Below are 17,646 nucleotides of genomic sequence, written 5' to 3'. Positions count from 1 at the left end.
TATTAAGCTGATCGACACGCCGCAAGGCAGCACCCAGAGAACCGCTGCGCTCTGCAAGTCCACGTCTAAGTAAAGACTCAGCATGGTTAAGATTAACAGTGAAAAACTTCAGAAGAATATACTGTTGGGAAGATTAGAAAACAGAACTTTGGGACGTTACTGGGGACAAACGCTCAATATAACGCTCAGTATAATGTTCATTGTTAAATGTGATTTTGTTTGATTTCCTTGTAAAACAGATTGGTGTCCAGATTTCCCCACTCCAAACAGGAGACCAACACTGGTGTGGTGTGGAGCCGAGTGACGCCGCTACACTTCTCTTTACTGGAGAACGCCCAGCTGACCTTTTCTGTTTCGTCCGCCTGGCTGCCCCACCAGCTGCCCATTCCTACTGCATGTATGAGTCCACAATCAGCGCCGTGCCACAGAGATAGAGCGCCGTGCCAGAGTGGGAGAGATAGAGAGCGCCGTGCCAGAGTGGGAGAGAGAGATAGAGCGCCGTGCCAGAGTGGGAGAGAGAGATAGAGCGCCGTGCCAGAGTGGGAGAGAGAGATAGAGCGCCGTGCCAGAGTGGGAGAGAGAGATAGAGCGCCGTGCCAGAGTGGGAGAGAGAGATAGAGCGCGCCGTGCCAGAGTGGGAGAGAGAGATAGAGCGCCGTGCCAGAGTGGGAGAGAGAGATAGAGCGCCGTGCCAGAGTGGGAGAGAGATAGAGCGCCGTGCCAGAGTGGGAGAGAGATAGAGCGCGCCGTGCCAGAGTGGGAGAGGAGATAGAGCGCGCCGGCCAGAGGGGAGAGAGAGATAGAGCGCGCCGTGCCAGAGGGGGAGAGAGAGATAGAGCGCGCCGTGCGAGAGTGGGGAGAGAGAGATAGAGCGCCGTGCCAGAGTGGGAGAGAGAGATAGAGCGCCGTGCCAGAGTGGGAGAGAGAGATAGAGCGCGCCGTGCCAGAGAGAGAGAGAGAGCGCCGTGCCAGAGTGGGAGAGAGAGATAGAGCGCGCCGTGCCAGAGTGGGAGAGAGAGATAGAGCGCCGTGCCAGAGTGGGAGAGAGAGATAGAGCGCGCCGTGCCAGAGTGGGAGAGAGAGATAGAGCGCGCCGTGCCAGAGTGGGAGAGATGAGAATAGAGCGCGCCGTGCCAGAGAGAGAGAGAGCGCGCCGTGCCAGAGTGGGAGAGAGAGATAGAGCGCGCCGTGCCAGAGTGGGAGAGAGAGATAGAGCGCGCCGTGCCAGAGTGGGAGAGAGATAGAGAGCGCCGTGCCAGAGTGGGAGAGAGAGATAGAGCGCGCCGTGCCAGAGTGGGGAGAGAGAGATAGAGAGCGCCGTGCCAGAGTGGGAGAGAGAGATAGAGCGCGCCGTGCCAGAGTGGGAGAGAGAGATAGAGCGCGCCGTGCCAGAGTGGGAGAGAGAGATAGAGCGCGCCGTGCCAGAGTGGGAGAGAGAGATAGAGCGCGCCGTGCCAGAGTGGGAGAGAGATAGAGCGCGCCGTGCCAGAGTGGGAGAGATAGAGAGCGCGCCGTGCCAGAGTGGGAGAGATAGAGAGCGCGCCGTGCCAGAGTGGGAGAGAGATAGAGCGCGCCGTGCCAGAGTGGGAGAGAGATAGAGCGCGCCGTGCCAGCGTGGGAGAGATAGAGAGCGCGCCGTGCCAGAGTGGGAGAGAGAGAGAGAGCGCCATGGGAGCATGGTGCCACAGGGCGAGGGAGTGCCGAGGGAGCGCGGTGCCACAGGGAGAGGGAGCGCGGTGCCACAGGGAGAGGGAGCGCGGTGCCACAGGGAGAGGGAGCATGGTGCCACAGGGAGAGGGAGCGCGGTGCCACAGGGAGAGGGAGCGCGGTGCCACAGGGAGAGGGAGCGCGGTGCCACAGGGAGAGGGAGCGCGGTGCCACAGGGAGAGGGAGCGCGGTTGCCACAGGGCGAGAGAGTGCCGAGGGAGCGCGGTGCCACAGGGAGAGGGAGCGCGGTGCCACAGGGAGAGGGAGCATGGTGCCACAGGGCGAGAGAGTGCCGAGGGAGCGCGGTGCCACAGGGAGAGGGAGCGCGGTGCCACAGGGAGAGGGAGCATGGTGCCACAGGGCGAGAGAGTGCCGAGGGAGCGCGGTGCCACAGGGAGAGGGAGCGCGGTGCCACAGGGAGAGGGAGCGCGGTGCCACAGGGAGAGGGAGCGCGGTGCCACAGGGAGAGGGAGCGCGGTGCCACAGGGCGAGAGAGTGCCGAGGGAGCGCGGTGCCACAGGGCGAGGGAGCATGGTGCCACAGGGAAAGGGAGCTCCGTGGGAGCGCAGTGCCACAGGGAAAGGGAGCGCCGTGGGAGCGCGGTGATATTAGTTGTTACATTTATGTGTAATTATAATTTTCATTTTGTTTTTGTTTTTACGTTTTCTTTGTTCACCCTTTGCCTGTGTTGTAGTGAGCAAAACGGTGCAGGACTTGATTCAGGAGATTTTTTCTCTTCTGGATGTTCATGACAGCAGTGTGAATTACCTCATGAAGCTCTGTGACACTGAGGAGTTCCTCAAAAAGTAAGATCTTCAGCACCAACACTCACTGTTCTTTTGTTGTAGGAGTTTTTACGTATCTTTCTCCAATTTTCTTTCCTCCAGTGATGAGATGTTAGGGATGCATGAACGTGTTCAGACCTGTCTGAAGTTTTCTCAGGAGGTTTCCGTGAGAATAATACACATGTCCATGGTGAAGACCTCGTTCTCAAGACAAGTAAGTCAGCTCCCATGTGTCACAGCGGGTGAAAGGTGATTAATCATCTACAAAAGGGATGGGCCAAGTGTACCGCGTTCAGGGCGCTTTTTCAACTGGTTGGTGGATTACAGTTTAAAAAGGTCCACAGGCCCTTCCCTGGTCCAGTCCTCTTTGCTTCTGAGACTTTGCTCAGTTTCAGACACGTGTTTCTGGACATGTTTTTTTTTTCTTGATATTAAGGATGTTTTGTATGAACACAGTTTTATAACAATTTATTGTAAAATTCACAATTCACTTTGCCACCTAAGTGACCACCTAACACATGTAGTATGGTTAAAGCTATTATAAAAAAAAAAAAAAAACAACTAGTACATAATATTGCTATGGTATGGTAAGCTTATAAGTTTGCTATGGTATGTAAGCTTTAAAGCAGCTTTTGGCAATTTTTTTAAAGGAGGAAGACGACAAACAGCCTTTTAATTTAAATCAACTACTGGGCCCTATGTGTGTCTTTAATACATCCAGGTAAAAAAAAAACAACACATTACATATTTTTTTGTTGCCATATTGTTGTGCACCATGACCTAATAAGTAACTGCGTTGCTGTCCAGGTTGGGTCTGCAGGAAAGATTAAGGTGCTACAGCAAAGAGGTTAACCAGATATTCAGGAATCAGGTTTGTGTTGAAAAGGCTCCCCCCACCCCCAGCATAACCAGCATATTACATAAACTTCTTAATGAGGGGATTAATGATGTTTTCTGATTCTCTCACCCTGCTGTAGTAAATGCTAAGTATCCCAGTATTTCATTCTTTAAATGGATCAAGCAAATTTTATCTGATTTGATAAGAAGAAAGAAACAGACAGAACTCTGAGTGCACATACAAAAGTAACTCCGCCCCTTCCCCAGTGCTGGCTGAACGTGAGCCGCGTCGTAGTGGAGGTGCGTGCTATCTGTGGCTTGCTCTGCGGAATCTCAACCATGGAGCTAGAGGAGGCCATTGGTAATCTGAAACGGATAAAGCCCACAATGCTGGTATGGCTTGCTGTCCGTATCCATATTCCTTATGAAGAACAGAAATACTGCATGCTGTAACAATAACATTGATTGTAAAAGTGATGCAAAGAACTATTTTTTTTATTTATTTTTCTAGAGCACATCCGAAATGTATGAGTGTGAGACAGGTATGATTGCAACCAACCAGTCATTTTTATTTTGGAGTATGAATAAGCAGATGGTTCTGCTCAGGCTTGAGAAGGTGAATCTGCTGTGTTGTCCTGTTGATTTGCTGGAAAGTCAGAAATCTTTAGTAAAAGCCCTCTGTTCTTCATTATATTTTTCCACAGCCATAGTCATCCTCCACCAGGCCCTGGAGAAGCTGCTGCAGATTTTCTTTGACAACTTCAACTCTGAGTTCAGAGTGCAGAGTACCAATCCCAGTCCCCCCATCATGGATGTGGAGCAAAACACTGACACGCTGAGCCTCAACCTGGCATCTCTGTACAGACTGGAGCAGTGTTGGGTGACGAGGTACCCTATGAGCCTGGCATCTTTAATCACCTTAACACTAGAAGTCCCAGAGAGTTGTCATTTGACATTTCTACCTAGAAAAACCCACAGGACAGTCGATGGGCTGGAAGACTTTTAACTAATATCCTTTATCACCTGTGAACAGATGCTTTTGTCATGTAAACAAGGCGGGGACATGCTGAGCCACTTCAAGGACACTTTGATATCTTAGGGAGAAATTGTTTGACCTGGCACATGGCTCTTTTTCCAGGGCTAGGTGTGGAGGGTTGTGTCCAAAGCAATTGTTCATTTCTTGCCTTCTTCGCAGGCATATGAGAGCTAGCCAACTCTCGTGCAAGCTCCACCAGGAAGTCCACCCGTCTTTCCTGCTTCCCAGTGCATGCTTGATATAGCACATGTGCATTCAATGCTGCTATGTCAATCATATTATAGAACAGGGCAACTTTTAGCTACTCAAGGTGTCCTCGGAATTTGCATACAAGAAAGGTGCACAAAAGGACACCTTTGACTGTACATTTGAGAACAGTTCAGCCTGGAGCGCTGCGCTTTGTGTTTCTTGTATGTAATATAAATGCATTGCTAATTGCTTTCTCGGCTGTTTCCAGTTTTGATTCCTTCAGCCTGCAGTGCTCTCTGACGTATGCAGGCAGGAAACTGTGTGACACAGTGGCTGCTGAGAACATCAGCACCAGCCTGGTGCTCGGCACCAAGATCCGCTGCAACAGGCTGTGAGAACACAATTCATGCTTCAGATCATGGGCAGCATCCAGCGGGTTCCATGCTGAACTTTTTTTGTCTCTGTTTTTAGGGTGACATTCCCAAAACTTGTTAAAGATCTCCCATATGAATCCATGCTCACCTTCCTGCTGATGGGCTCCAAGCAGGGAAAGGGCCAAGAGCTGCTGTGCTGGGCTGTCCTGCCACTCTACAACAATATGTAACTTCGCTGATTGCCCTCAGTTGCATTGTTGTCCTGTGTCCGGTTTTGCTTAGTAGCTCTGTGTCCACCAGTAACTGGTTCTTCTAAGTAAACCACATTTTTAAAGATGAAATTCTTGTATTATGTCTGAATTAAGTACTTTTTTTTTTTTGGCAGGACTCTGGTCAGTGGGTCAATTCTGCTTAGCATGTCCATGTTAGCAGAGCTGAACAGTCCACCAACCCCTGCCCTCTACGAAATCCACAGGCAGGCAGTGGGAGTCATCTTGCAGGTGAGAGACAGGCATTTACAATCACTATTTACCTGGAGATCACAATAGGAACAGACACTTAATTGTCTTCATTCATGGAGATGCTCAGAATTCACCATGTGCATCCAAAAAGTATTCACATGACTTATTCCAAAATGGATTCAATAAATTTTTTTCTTTAGAATTCTACACACAACACCCTGTAATGACAACGGGAAAAATAAAAAAAACTGAGAAAGCAAGTGTGCATAAGTATTTACAGGCTTTTCTCCAAACTGAGGTCAAGTGCATCCTGTTTCCCCTGATCATCCTTGCAGCTTAATTGAAGTGCACATGTGATTGGACCTGATATATAAGCTCCCACAATTGCCAGTTCATGTCAGAGCACAAACCATGCATGAAGTCAAAGGAATTGTCTGTAGACCTCCAAGGATTGTCTTGAGGCACAAATCTGGGGAAGGTTACAGAAAAATTTCTGAAAGTCCCAATAAGCACAGTGGCCTCCATAATCCATAAGTGGAAGAAGTTCAAAACCACCAGGACGCTTATAAGAAAGCTGGCCGCCCACTTAAACTGAGCAATCAGAGAAGGGCCTTAGTCAGGTAGGTGACCAAGAACCAGATGGTCACTCTGTCAGAGCTCCAGAGGTCTTTTGTGGACAGGAGATCCTTCTAGAAGAACAACCATCTCTGCATCAATCCACCTATCATGCCTGTATTGTCCTGGAGTGGCCCAGCCAGATCCCAGACTTGAATCCGATTGAACAGCTATGGAGAGATCTTAAAATGGCAGTGCACCACACTTCCCATCCAACCTGAGCTGATGCAAACTGGCCAAGGATAAGCTTGTGGCATCATATACAAAAAGACATGGCTATAATTGCTGCCAAAGGGTCATCGACAAAGTATTGCGCAAAGGTTTTTTTTAAAAAAAAAAATTTATTAAAAAAATTTGCTAAATCCTCAAGAACTTTTCAGTTTGTAATTATAACTGTAATTATGTAATTATAAAGTAAAATAATTATAACAAAGTATTGCGCAAAGTTTTTTTTCATTTATATATATATATATATGTGTATGTATGTATGTGTGTGTGTGTGTGTGTGTGTGTGTGTGTGTATATATATATATATATATATATATAAATAAAAAACTTTGCGCAATACTTTGTTATAATTATGTGGGGAATACTTTCTGGATGCACTGTACATAGCCTGTGCTAAGTGAATAACAAACATCCATGATTTTGCATAATGATGGCTTGTATTTTTATTTGTCTAATGGCTGGTGGTTATTGGGAAATTATGTGAAACAGGTCTACTGAGTTTAACAGTGAATGAAGCAATGGTCATTTTTAGCTTAAAAAGATCTGTATAACAGCTTGAAGGGTCAACCTCTTAACTTTTACTATTGCACCATCAGGTGGACTTCCCAAATTTGAAACAGTGGAAATATGAGAAGCCCATTGGCCTGCCCCACTCCATCCTGTTCAATCAACCTTATGAGGAGCTACAGAGAAAGTTAGAAGATATTTCTCAGATGTGCTGTCTGCATTTGTGAGTAATAATAGCCTTGAATAATAACAAGCCTCTTCCCCTGATATCAGTTCATGATTCAGTTTAAATATAAAATTTTTCTATTGCATCATATTTTTTTGGCATCATGCCCGAGGATATCGCCTCCACTTATGATTTTATACTCTGGCATAACACATTCTCTTCCTACACAGTCTAACGGACAACGAAAAGTCCTTGCTCTGGACAAAGAGGCATGAGTGCAGTGAGAAGAACACCTACATACACCTGGTCCTGGGCAGCGCCCCTGAGTGGACACTGCAGGAGCTGACCGAGATCTACACCTTGCTGGAGAGCTGGCCTCTTCAGAAACCTGAGGAGGCTCTATTCCTGCTGACTGAGAGGTCCGCCATGGTAGACTCACTGTCCGTTAATAGGTGGAAACTCATCGTAACCACTCATTTTACTTTATAAAGTATTAATTTGATAAAAATACGCAAAACAAGCAAGCATTCACTTCAGAATTCACTTTCAAATGGTCTGAACTGCCAGCTCAGTTGTGGTCTATTTGTAACATTTGTCAATTATTTTCCTTTAATATTGAATTAGAATAGTCTTGCATTGCATTGCAGCTTCCCAGATCAAACCGTGCGAAAGACAGCAGTGCAGTACTTTGAGCGAGAGTCAGAGGTGTTGCTGGAGGAGTTCCTGCCTCAGCTGGTGCAGGTATTATTAAAAGAAGTTCCATCGGTCTCTACAGCATAATTCATATACCTGTTGTTTACTGTGATGCTGATGCTCATTATAGAACCTGGAAGTACTCTGAGCAGGCGAATGTCTTCTGATTTACAGGCTCTGAAGATGGAGTGGGAGTTGGATGGGCCTTTGGTTATGATGTTATTAAAGACCTCGCTATGTAACATACGCATCGCTCAACAGCTCTACTGGTGAGTTTAGCATCAAATTTGACAATTTTTAAAAAATACCAAATGTATAACAAAATACACTGTATAACAGCAGTGGTGGCCTAGCAGTTAAGGAAGCGGTCTCATGATCAGAAGGTTGCCAAGGTGCCACTGAGCAAAGCACCATCCCCACACACTACTCCCCAGTTGCCTGCCCACTGCTCACCAAGGGTGATTGGTTAAAAACAGAGGACCCATTTAGTTGTGTCACCGTGTTCTGTGCTGCAGTGCATCACAATGGCAATCACTTCATTTTCACTAAAAAAAGTAGTTGGACCAATAATTGTTCCCTGTGGTACACACCGTTTTCAGTTTCATTGCATTAACAGGAATTCCTGCCAAAGGAACCTTTGACCAATCCACATAGAGCATGTAAAGCTCAGAGCCAGAACCAAGAGCCTCGCCATGCCACTGTGTTGCAATAGTTTACCCGAATCAGACTGAAATAAATGAGGCTGAATCAGAATATTAATTTTTACATCAAACAAAGTAATGTCTGTGTCAACCACACCCCTGTCATTGCATTCACACCAGTGCTGCATGTTTTGCCACTACTCCCTGTGTCTTAACAATATACAGTATAACCTGATGGCAGAGCTGTAAATCTTGATAGCCAGGGTTGGGTCAGGTCAAATAGAGCTTGCGTGGTAAATTATCGATCAGCAAACACAAACCTTCAGTCTATAGTACCTATCCTTTCCATATGATTCACTTCTTGTACATTTGTTTTGGGGTCTGATTCTGTCAGGCTTGTGCCAGTACATGCATAACTTTTTAGACCCAATTACAGCTATACCTGAGAGTGCTTATATACTGTATGTATGTGCATACCTCTTACAGGCTGCTGGTTGATGCCCTTGGAGATGCCCACTACCGGAGCTGGTACAGTAAGGTGTTGGCCGCGCTGAAGCACTGCTGTGGCCAGCTGCTGAGACAGGAGTTGGAGCGAGAGAGTCACCTGGTGACCCTGCTCACCCAGGTGGCAGACAGGATTCGCAGCGCTGACAAGAACAGGAGGAAGGTCCGCTATTATTTCAACGTCTGCATAGCTTGGATTAGTCTAAATGACAGTTGACTGTGAAGACTGCTCTGAAGACTACTGTGAATAAATTATAAATACATTAGTGTTTTATGCATTCAACAGTTTCAACATCGGGCCTTATGTGAAATTAGATTGCAGACATGTTGAAAAGGTCTCTTTACTCACTTTATACTGTAATGTGTAAGAATTTTGAAAGGGTGGCATGGTGGCTGCCAAGGTTGTGACATCGAATCCTGGCTTAGACAGTGTGTGTGTGGAGTCTGTTTGAGTGAGTGTGTGAAGGAAATTGTTTGTTGTATGAGCCCTGCCCTGCGACAGCAGTGTGAGAGTGCAGTTGGGGATATTTTATTTAAAAATGAGTGTTCCGATCTGTACGTTCTAAAGAATAAAAAATGGTTTAATAAAACCATCAAAGCCTTTAGAAGGATCATATTGTTTTCTCTTATTCATTCTGATGACTGTCCTATGTTTACTAGCCTAACCGTCTTCATTTGGCAGGATGTGCTGACGAGAGAAAAGCTCCAGCTCAACAATTTCTTTGAAGGAGGAGTGAACTGTCGGCTGCCTCTGGATCCGGCATTTTTTGTGACTGGGATAGATGTGGATGTAAGATGCAACAGTCACTCTATTCACTGGGTGACGAAGGTGTTCGTTATTTACTCAGAATTTATTAAACAGTGTGTAGTAATGAGCAAATTCTGTCCCTTAGGCCTGTACGTTTCACAACTCTAATGCAGCTCCTCTGGAGATCTCCTTCATCACGGCAGATGATCTGGGCAGAAATATCAGAGTCATTTGCAAGGTTCTGTATCTTCATATTAGCTTTCTTTGGTTTGCTTACTTTATAATATGAAATTTCATACAATGAGTTAAAATGGCCCATAAAACCAGTGAAAAACATACAGACTGTTAACAAAAACACCAAGACCCTGAGCTGCCCTCTTCCCTGCGGCTCCTTTCCCTATGTCAGTCTCCAGTCTCCGGTCTTTCACGGAGCAGGTTCATGAGTTCGGGCCACACCCTCATAGAGATAAGTGGCAGAACTTTGAACTGTGTGGAGGCCTTTGGAAGGTGGTTAAGAGGTTCAGAACAGAATGCCGGTAAAGTGAGAAGCTACAATCCAACCCAATGTAAATGGCTTTATTGATTGGTTTATTGATGATGACATCATCTGTTTGAATATTGTGGACATCATGTAAAACCCACCTGCTGGATCTTGTAGTTTGTGTAATATTTATGTATGTATGTATTTATTTGACTATTTTCAATTTGTATTATTTCCTATTCAAATTGTTTTATTGTTTCAGGGCTTTACTTTTTTACTTTACGGGATTAGACAAAGTGACTGTACTATTGTGATTTTTACTTTATCCATAGACTGGAGATAACTTGAAGCAGGACATGCTGGTGCTGCAGATTGTTCGAGTGATGGACTGGATGTGGCTCCAGGAGGGTTTGGACATGCGTATGGTCACCTACAGGTGCCTCTCCACCGGACAGAACCAGGGTGATTGTGCAGGAATCTCATGCCCAAACACAGAGATAAGAAGCTGCAGTAATGAACATGAAGTGCAATTTACATTTGTTAATTTGCTTTTACTGTAGGCAAATTTATTAGAATTAGATTCTGTATGAGGACTAAGGTTTCTGTATGAACAGGATTTTAATTATCAACTGTGGTATGGAAAGAATGCGAACTTCCTTGCGGGTAAATCAGGAAATGGAGCCAAACCCCCAGAACCTTCTTTTTGAATAAAAGCTTGTCCTGTTGATACTTTATATGTCGGAAGTAATGGTTTCCTGCTAAAGATTCCAGACAGTAAATACTTCTCTCTCTCTCTCTCACTCTCTCACTCTCTCACACTCGGAAAGGAGCGTTAATAACACCTTGGGTTCATCGAAGGTTGATTCTTACCAAGGGAGATGTTTCTCCACGTTAATCAACTTTCACTACTGTTGAAAAGTTGAGTCATTTTGACGTTTTTTATGAGGTTTGAATAGGACATTCTACAAAATAAGAAAACGTATTGACAACGTTTGAAATAACTGATTCACCAGTTAGGGTTTAATTAGTGCAACTAAACGTATGTTATTGTAAAAGTGACAGCAGTTTCAAGATTGTAAACCCTAATGAAAATCAATAGTTACTGACAATGGGTCTGTCTGTATTTCTGCAGATATTCCACATACTAACAGCTTAACTGACAGTCACTTATAACATGAACAATGTCTGGACAGAATTTCTGAACAATACAGTGTTATTGAAGACATTTCTAAATTACCCTAAAGGCAGCGTATGTATCTGGAAGCATGGAAAGTAAATGAGTAATTAATGCAGAATTAGGAGATGACCAGATTTAATGATTAAGAAAGCCTGGTGGTAGGCCTAGCGGATAAGGGAGTGGACCCGTTATTGGAAGGTTGCGGGTTCGAATCCCGAAACGCCAAGGTGCACTGAAGTCCCCTCCTGGGCGCCTTTTGTGGCTGCCCACTGCCCAGTAAGGGTGATACATGTAGAGGACACATTTTGCTGTGATACCCAGCAGACCACAACAACCAAACAATGACAACAACAATCACTTCCACCCGATTTTATATTCAAACATGATGGAAAAGTAGGAGTCTTTATTCACGTATGATTAATTTCAGAAATGCTGTTGTTAATGTTGTTGTTGTGAACCCTGTTGTGTGTATGTGTGTCTCAGGCCTGATTGAGGTGGTGCCAGAGGCAGTGACCTTGGCTAGTATCCATCAGAAGTGGGGTTTAGGTGGAGCGCTGAGAGAGGACACGCTGGAGAAATGGTTCCACATGAAAAACAAGACAAAGGAAGATTACGAGGAGGTGTTGAACACACTGACATATTGCTATATATGGGAGTTGCCGTGGTTTTGGTGTTTATGTGTGTTTATTCCACAGGCGGTGATGAACTTCATTCACTCCTGTGCCGGCTGGTGTGTAGCCACCTTTGTGCTGGGAATCTGTGACCGCCACAACGACAACATCATGCTGAAACACACCGGCCACATGTTTCACATCGACTTTGGCAAGATCTTGGGGAACGCGCAGAAGTTTGCCAACATTAAAAGGCACAAATCAGTGGGGGAATTCCGCTCTGCCGTGCTTTCTGTTTTGTCTGTAGTACAAATGTGACTGCAATGAACTTCATCATTAGTCATAACTTTAAACTGTAATGCAACATGCAGTCTGACCACACAGCTTCTTTCTCTTCATGAACTTCTGATAAATCATTCTTTGTCCTCCACTGTTCTCTGTGGTGGCAGGGACCGGACTCCGTTCATCTTCTCCTCTGAGATGCAGCACTTCATCACCGGCGGGGGGGAGAACCCACAGCGCTTCCATTGCTTTGTGGAGCTGTGCTGTGAGGCATTTAACTGCCTGCGAAAGAGAACTGCGCTGATGCTCAGTCTGCTTCAACTGGTATGGAAGATTCTCACATACTGTACATGTACAAGAATTAAATTATGAAGACACTTACATTTTGTTTATATGTTCATATTTGTGTCCATTTTACAATTCGTCTGGTGGGTTTCTGTGTTTGTGTTTAGATGTTGGGGGCAGGTATGCCTCAGATGAAAGACCTTCAAGACCTGCAGTACGTGCACAACAACTTGAGGCCTCATGATTCTGACCTGGAGGCCACTGCATACTTCACCCAGTAGGTCTGCTGCACCACACCACCCTCACCTTGGTCCCTGCTTTTACTCTCAGGCTTGATTGTTGTCATTCATGTTACTTGATGTGATGAGTATCAGAATTACCCCTGAGGAATAGCTTTCTAATTAAATTGTGTTCAGTTGATTTGTCCTTCAATACAGGGGTAAATGAAGGAGTAAAAGCCTCATTAAAATGATAGTAATTACAGAAGAGAAAGATCACCCCAAAGGTGGATTCGCTGTCATGGTAAAATTTACTCATGTTCCACCAGCTTTTAGTGTCCTCGGTGTCACAGAGTTCTTTTATTTTTTTACTGGATTGTTGTGTCCACACAATCATGGATTACAGTTACATAACTGCAGAAAAAATGCCCTCTGCTGGGGTGTAGAAATGTATTTAACTTTGGTTATCAAAGATGAACCCTATAGACAAACCAAACATTAACTTAAAAAATTAACTCAAAAATAAATGTAGCTCTAAATTGTAAATGTAATACAAGTGTCCGGTTCATGATTTAAATAAGCTATGTTTTATAAAACATGAAAAAATCACAGCAATGTGTTTTACTGGGGGTTACCACACTGGATGCAAATTCACTTTCTTCTCCACTACCAGGAAGATCAAAGAGAGCATGGATAGCTTTCCTGTCAAACTCAACTTCCTCATCCACAACATGGTGCAAATTCCAGGCAAGAAGCCAGCGACTGGCACCATACGATCCAAGGCCATGTCCTCCAGCTCCAACATCCAGAAGGTGGTCATTCAGAAGTACACCACCAAGGGAAGGGATGTGGTGAGCCAAAATTAAATTCCTCCTGGCCGGCGGTTTGATGTCCAATACTGACAAGGAGTTACTAGAGCACTGCACAGGTCATGCACAAAAATCCATGCGTGTCTCCAGTAATTCTGCTCAGAAACTAGTTCTGTTTACTTTCAGACAGTCTCACAGGGACACGCCCACCAACGTCATTTCTCTACTGAATGCAGGGTCATGTGACACCGTATCAGTCAAATGGAACTTTTTTTTATTTCTCTTTCCAACCAGATGTATGAGCTGAAGGTGACCATTGAGGATGGGTTTCTGATCAGTGAGAAGACATTTGGACAGTTCGAGATGATCCATAAAAGGCTTCAGAAGCACTTTATAGAGTCAAGTCTTCCTCAGTGAGTTATTTAAGTTATTAAGTTATTAAGTTATTAATTATTTTGACCACCCCGGTGAACAGTGATTACTTATGTCACTGCTTCAAAACTTCACAGGGCACCACTGCGACAAATAAGCTTTGATAAGTCTAAACATAAACATTATTTAAAGAAAATTTCTACAATAAACATACAATTTTTATGTAATATGGGCATGACTACAATTTCTTATTACTTAGGACCCTGCCCCAACTCTAACTAAGATAATAGTAATTCAGACGATACCAGGGTATGATATTAATTTCCTGTTATGTTCTTTTCCAGACAGTGTAGTAATATTCTCTACATGAGTTGTAGTGGACAAATGTAAAAGTATGAAACTGGTTTTAATGAAAATTTATTTATTTAAATAAAACTTTTTTTTTTATAAAATATTATATTAAACATTCATTATGTAATAATTTCTCAAATGTCCACATACTACCCTAATAACTATGTGAACTGACTGACTTGTTGATCATTAGCTGTGTGATGAGAGGACATTGCCTACCGCTTCCCAGAGACTCTTATTTTGGAGACTGTTGCTTATCTCCCTTCCTGATTCTGCTGTCAGGTTCCCCAGCTGGTACAAGGTGTCTTTCACTCCTGGGAGGAAAATGATGCTGTTGAACAAATATCTGAAGGAGCTGTTTGAAGGGACCTGTAAAGGCGTATGTTTTTGCTTAATTCACCTTTTAAGATGTTTGATAAGACAAAATTAATACTGTTTCCTCCACGATCATGTTCCTTAATGCATGTTCTCTTGTCATCAGAACGAGTTTGTCTGTAGCCTGTTTCTTGATGATCCTAGAACAGCCGTGACAGGTGTGTACTGAAATCCACAACAGGCCACGTTCACAGTGGCCCTCAATAATGACTAGGGCAAAATCTTCATCATTGGTTGGAGGGTGGACAAAAAAACATGAAAGACATTTTAAGGAATCAATGAGCAAACCACAATTATACATAAATCATTGATTCTTCATGTTACTAAATCATGTTTTAAAAATGCTATTTAAACTACTTCCTTTTTTTGTGTAAGACCTGTTATGCACTACCTGTTTTGTTCTATTTATGAGAATGACTGACTGAAAGCATCATGTTCCTTCTGTACTAAAAAACTGGTCCATCTCCATTCCCTAGTACGTCTCATATTTGCATGGCTAAGATGGGTAAAATAACAGATGCATGACTCAAACAGAGCAGGCTTTTAATGAGAAAAGAGAACAAAGCCCATATACAAGGAGACCGGGAGGGAACAAAACATATGAATAATAAGTCTGACCCGAGGAGGCTTCCACAATCGAGTTGGTTCTACAGCTAAATACTGTCTTTTTAATGCTGGGTAGACCTGGTTGTACTGAACTCCATTTTGTTTCCAGACCCTGCTTCCCCATCCAAACCCCAGATCCAGCTATTCATGTCCTACAGAGAAAACCGGCTGTCAGTGATGATCAAGCACCTCCAGAATGTTGTAAGTCCCTGTGCTTCTGCATAAAAAGAATCCTGGAAATAGCTTCAATGACAACGTGAAGCAAGACTCTCAAATGCTGTAAAGATCTGCAGGATCAGGGTGAGGGACACATGCCTAGGATGAAGTGAAGTTTAACTTACTGTGGATGGAAGTGATCTACACTGGCCTTTGTTACCATAGGTTTATAAACAAGTAAAGTATAAGTAATTCAAATGGTTAATTGTAGTGACTAACATTTGTTGGTCTCTTGACAGTATAAAGAACTTGAGAGGTGTCCCTTTCATCCAGAGAAATCATGGACATCCATAATGTCCATGATTTCTGCCATGAAGTGCAATGCTACTCAATAAGCTTGAGGCCTGTTCATCCTCAGAATCCTCCAAATTAGTTACAAAGTGACTTAAGGACAACAAAGTCAAGGTATTGAAGTGGCCATCACAAAGCTCTGGTCCTAGTATCATTGTGTCCCTGAGCAAGACACTTAACATTGAATGTCTCCAGGGGAGCTTTTTCTTTACTGCTTGACAGTAAAACTGTAAATGTCGATGATGCTAATTTCAATGTTTCTACATGTTTCCAAGTGTGTTCGTTACATGATGACCGTGGAATGTTCTCACAAGTTTTCTTACATCTGAGATGCCATTATTAATTCACACTTTTTTGCTGGTTTTCCACGCTCAGAGGCTGCCTAATGGCTCCAATCCTGATGCCTATGTGATCACACGTCTCAGACCAGATCCACAAAACCTCTCCAAGAAAAAGACCAAAGTGGTGCGGAACAACAACAATCCCACCTTCAATGAACTGGTACGGGTCTCTGTACTTCCTGTATGTACCATGCATCCTCAGAACCAGCCTGAGCACAGAACCTTGAGCAGCAGCTTATACTGCAAACTATGAGCAGGTTCTTTTAACTGAGGTGCCTTGAGTTTGGATCTCACAATGTCACTGCTGGACTGATGTGCCTTATTGTTTACATATTGAAACAATAAATATGAATCTATATATTTTTAATCTCTGATTTATTGATGAAATGAGAGCTGTGACAGTGTTGAGATATTGAGATATTGTCATTTCTTGTATTCTTCTCCTACAGTCAAAATGCAGAGTCAGGAATAAAACCCACCATGCCCCTTTTCTGTATTCTGTATTATATTTTGTGTAAGTTATTGTTTAGTAACGTTTCATGGTTGGCACTTTTTTGTAATCTCATTGTAAAGAGTTTACGGTAACACTTGAAACATGGACTCATCACTCCTGGGATGTTTTGCCCATCCTATAGTGGTTAACATCCCCTCCTATAGTGGTTAACATCCCCTCCTCTTCGCTCCCAGATTGAGTACTGTAACGTCTTCACCATTCACAACTGCGTTCTGGAAGTGACTGTGAAGAGCAAGAAGGCTTTTGTGGCAGCGACCAACATAGTGCTGCGAGACCAGCGGATGGACGCGGAGCAGTGGTTCCCGCTGGGAAACTGTGATATCTGAGGACAGGCAAGCAGGCGGACTGATGGATGAATCCATGCTCCATGTCCACCAGAGGGCGGCCCTGCCAGCTCACAGAGCGGGGACTGTTTAAAATGGGTTATCTGAACCTACTTCATTTTTTAAAAAATGTCTTTACTACACTGAAATGTAAATACTTTATGTACAGTAATAATATTTATAATTGTTAAATGCATGACACTGCAGTTAAAGTTTATCTCTTTATATCTTATAAAGTATTTACAATAATGTACAGTAAATAATTGGAAGAATAGTATAAGTAGAAAATGAATTTACATTTATGAATCAGGTTCTACTGCTGCTGAATAGAGATAAAGTGAAAGAGAGAGTGAACTCTACACCTGCCAATACACAACCTGTGGTCTGCATAAAAACAGCTGCCTCTGTGTTGATGGATAATGAAGGAAACATACTGTATTTGTACTGTATAAACTATATTTACAATATTTTAGAATTCTTGTATTCATTGTATTCACATTTTTTACCTAATTTGTGTGTGTCAGTGAGAGAACTCACCCAACTTTGAGGCTGTAATAACCTGGGGGGGGGGGGGGGGGGGGGGTGAGCCAATCTACATTTGAGAAGATATTTTGTGCATTTCATCCCATGGTGGGGTGTGGAATGAAGGGAATTACAACGGGGCACAATCCAGACTGTAGTTCTTTTTCTCTTAGACCAGAAGCATTTGACGGAGGAAGGTTACACACACAAACACACAATTATTCACACCCCTTCACTTTTTCCACATGATGTTAACTTACATTTATAAAAAAAATACTTAAACATTATAGGTACATAGAAATTCTCACTATTCTTGCTATTCTTGCTATGACACTGAGCTCAGATTTTCACTTTTCATCCTGGATTTCACCTGGGCACAAA

The 17,646-nt window shown here is 43.7% G+C and overlaps 1 protein-coding gene across 4 annotated transcripts; it reads left to right on the top strand.

Moving 5' to 3' along the window:
* The first annotated feature begins 19 nt into the window (after nucleotides 1-19).
* On the top strand, nucleotides 20-17,210 carry LOC114794894 (phosphatidylinositol 4-phosphate 3-kinase C2 domain-containing subunit gamma-like). 4 transcript variants are annotated; one of them, XM_028987730.1, is made up of 31 exons: nucleotides 20-85; nucleotides 240-397; nucleotides 2,402-2,513; nucleotides 2,595-2,706; nucleotides 3,143-3,213; nucleotides 3,300-3,363; nucleotides 3,597-3,722; nucleotides 3,841-4,217; nucleotides 4,823-4,945; nucleotides 5,026-5,154; nucleotides 5,314-5,428; nucleotides 6,829-6,962; nucleotides 7,136-7,324; nucleotides 7,553-7,646; nucleotides 7,773-7,867; nucleotides 8,726-8,906; nucleotides 9,426-9,533; nucleotides 9,637-9,729; nucleotides 10,305-10,434; nucleotides 11,633-11,769; nucleotides 11,845-12,014; nucleotides 12,210-12,366; nucleotides 12,495-12,604; nucleotides 13,219-13,396; nucleotides 13,649-13,767; nucleotides 14,360-14,456; nucleotides 14,559-14,610; nucleotides 15,168-15,259; nucleotides 15,941-16,066; nucleotides 16,356-16,420; nucleotides 16,594-17,210. In XM_028987730.1, exons 3-31 carry the CDS (start codon nucleotides 2,479-2,481, stop codon nucleotides 16,640-16,642), a joined length of 3,528 nt encoding a protein of 1,175 aa, XP_028843563.1. In that variant the 5' UTR covers nucleotides 20-85; nucleotides 240-397; nucleotides 2,402-2,478; the 3' UTR covers nucleotides 16,643-17,210. The 4 variants fall into 4 exon arrangements, with proteins under 4 accessions (XP_028843563.1, XP_028843562.1, XP_028843564.1 ...); XM_028987731.1 differs by lacking the exon at nucleotides 16,356-16,420 and having other exon boundaries at nucleotides 22-85; nucleotides 3,841-3,871; nucleotides 4,034-4,217; XM_028987729.1 differs by lacking the exon at nucleotides 16,356-16,420 and having other exon boundaries at nucleotides 21-85.
* The last annotated feature ends 436 nt before the right edge of the window (nucleotides 17,211-17,646 follow it).

The sequence above is a fragment of the Denticeps clupeoides genome, chromosome 7 (assembly GCF_900700375.1).
Source record: "Denticeps clupeoides chromosome 7, fDenClu1.1, whole genome shotgun sequence".
Taxonomy (NCBI): domain Eukaryota; kingdom Metazoa; phylum Chordata; class Actinopteri; order Clupeiformes; family Denticipitidae; genus Denticeps; species Denticeps clupeoides.
This window is presented reverse-complemented; position numbering and strand designations above follow the sequence as displayed.

Bases quoted from the DNA above. Each gene is read 5' to 3' on its own strand.
- LOC114794894 (XM_028987729.1), top strand. From the start codon at position 2,479: ATGAAGCTCTGTGACACTGAGGAGTTCCTCAAAAA. The intron at 3,364-3,596 runs GTTTGTGTTGAA...CCCCTTCCCCAG, and splicing joins ACCAGATATTCAGGAATCAG to TGCTGGCTGAACGTGAGCCG. The intron at 14,457-14,558 runs GTATGTTTTTGC...TCTTGTCATCAG, and splicing joins TTGAAGGGACCTGTAAAGGC to AACGAGTTTGTCTGTAGCCT.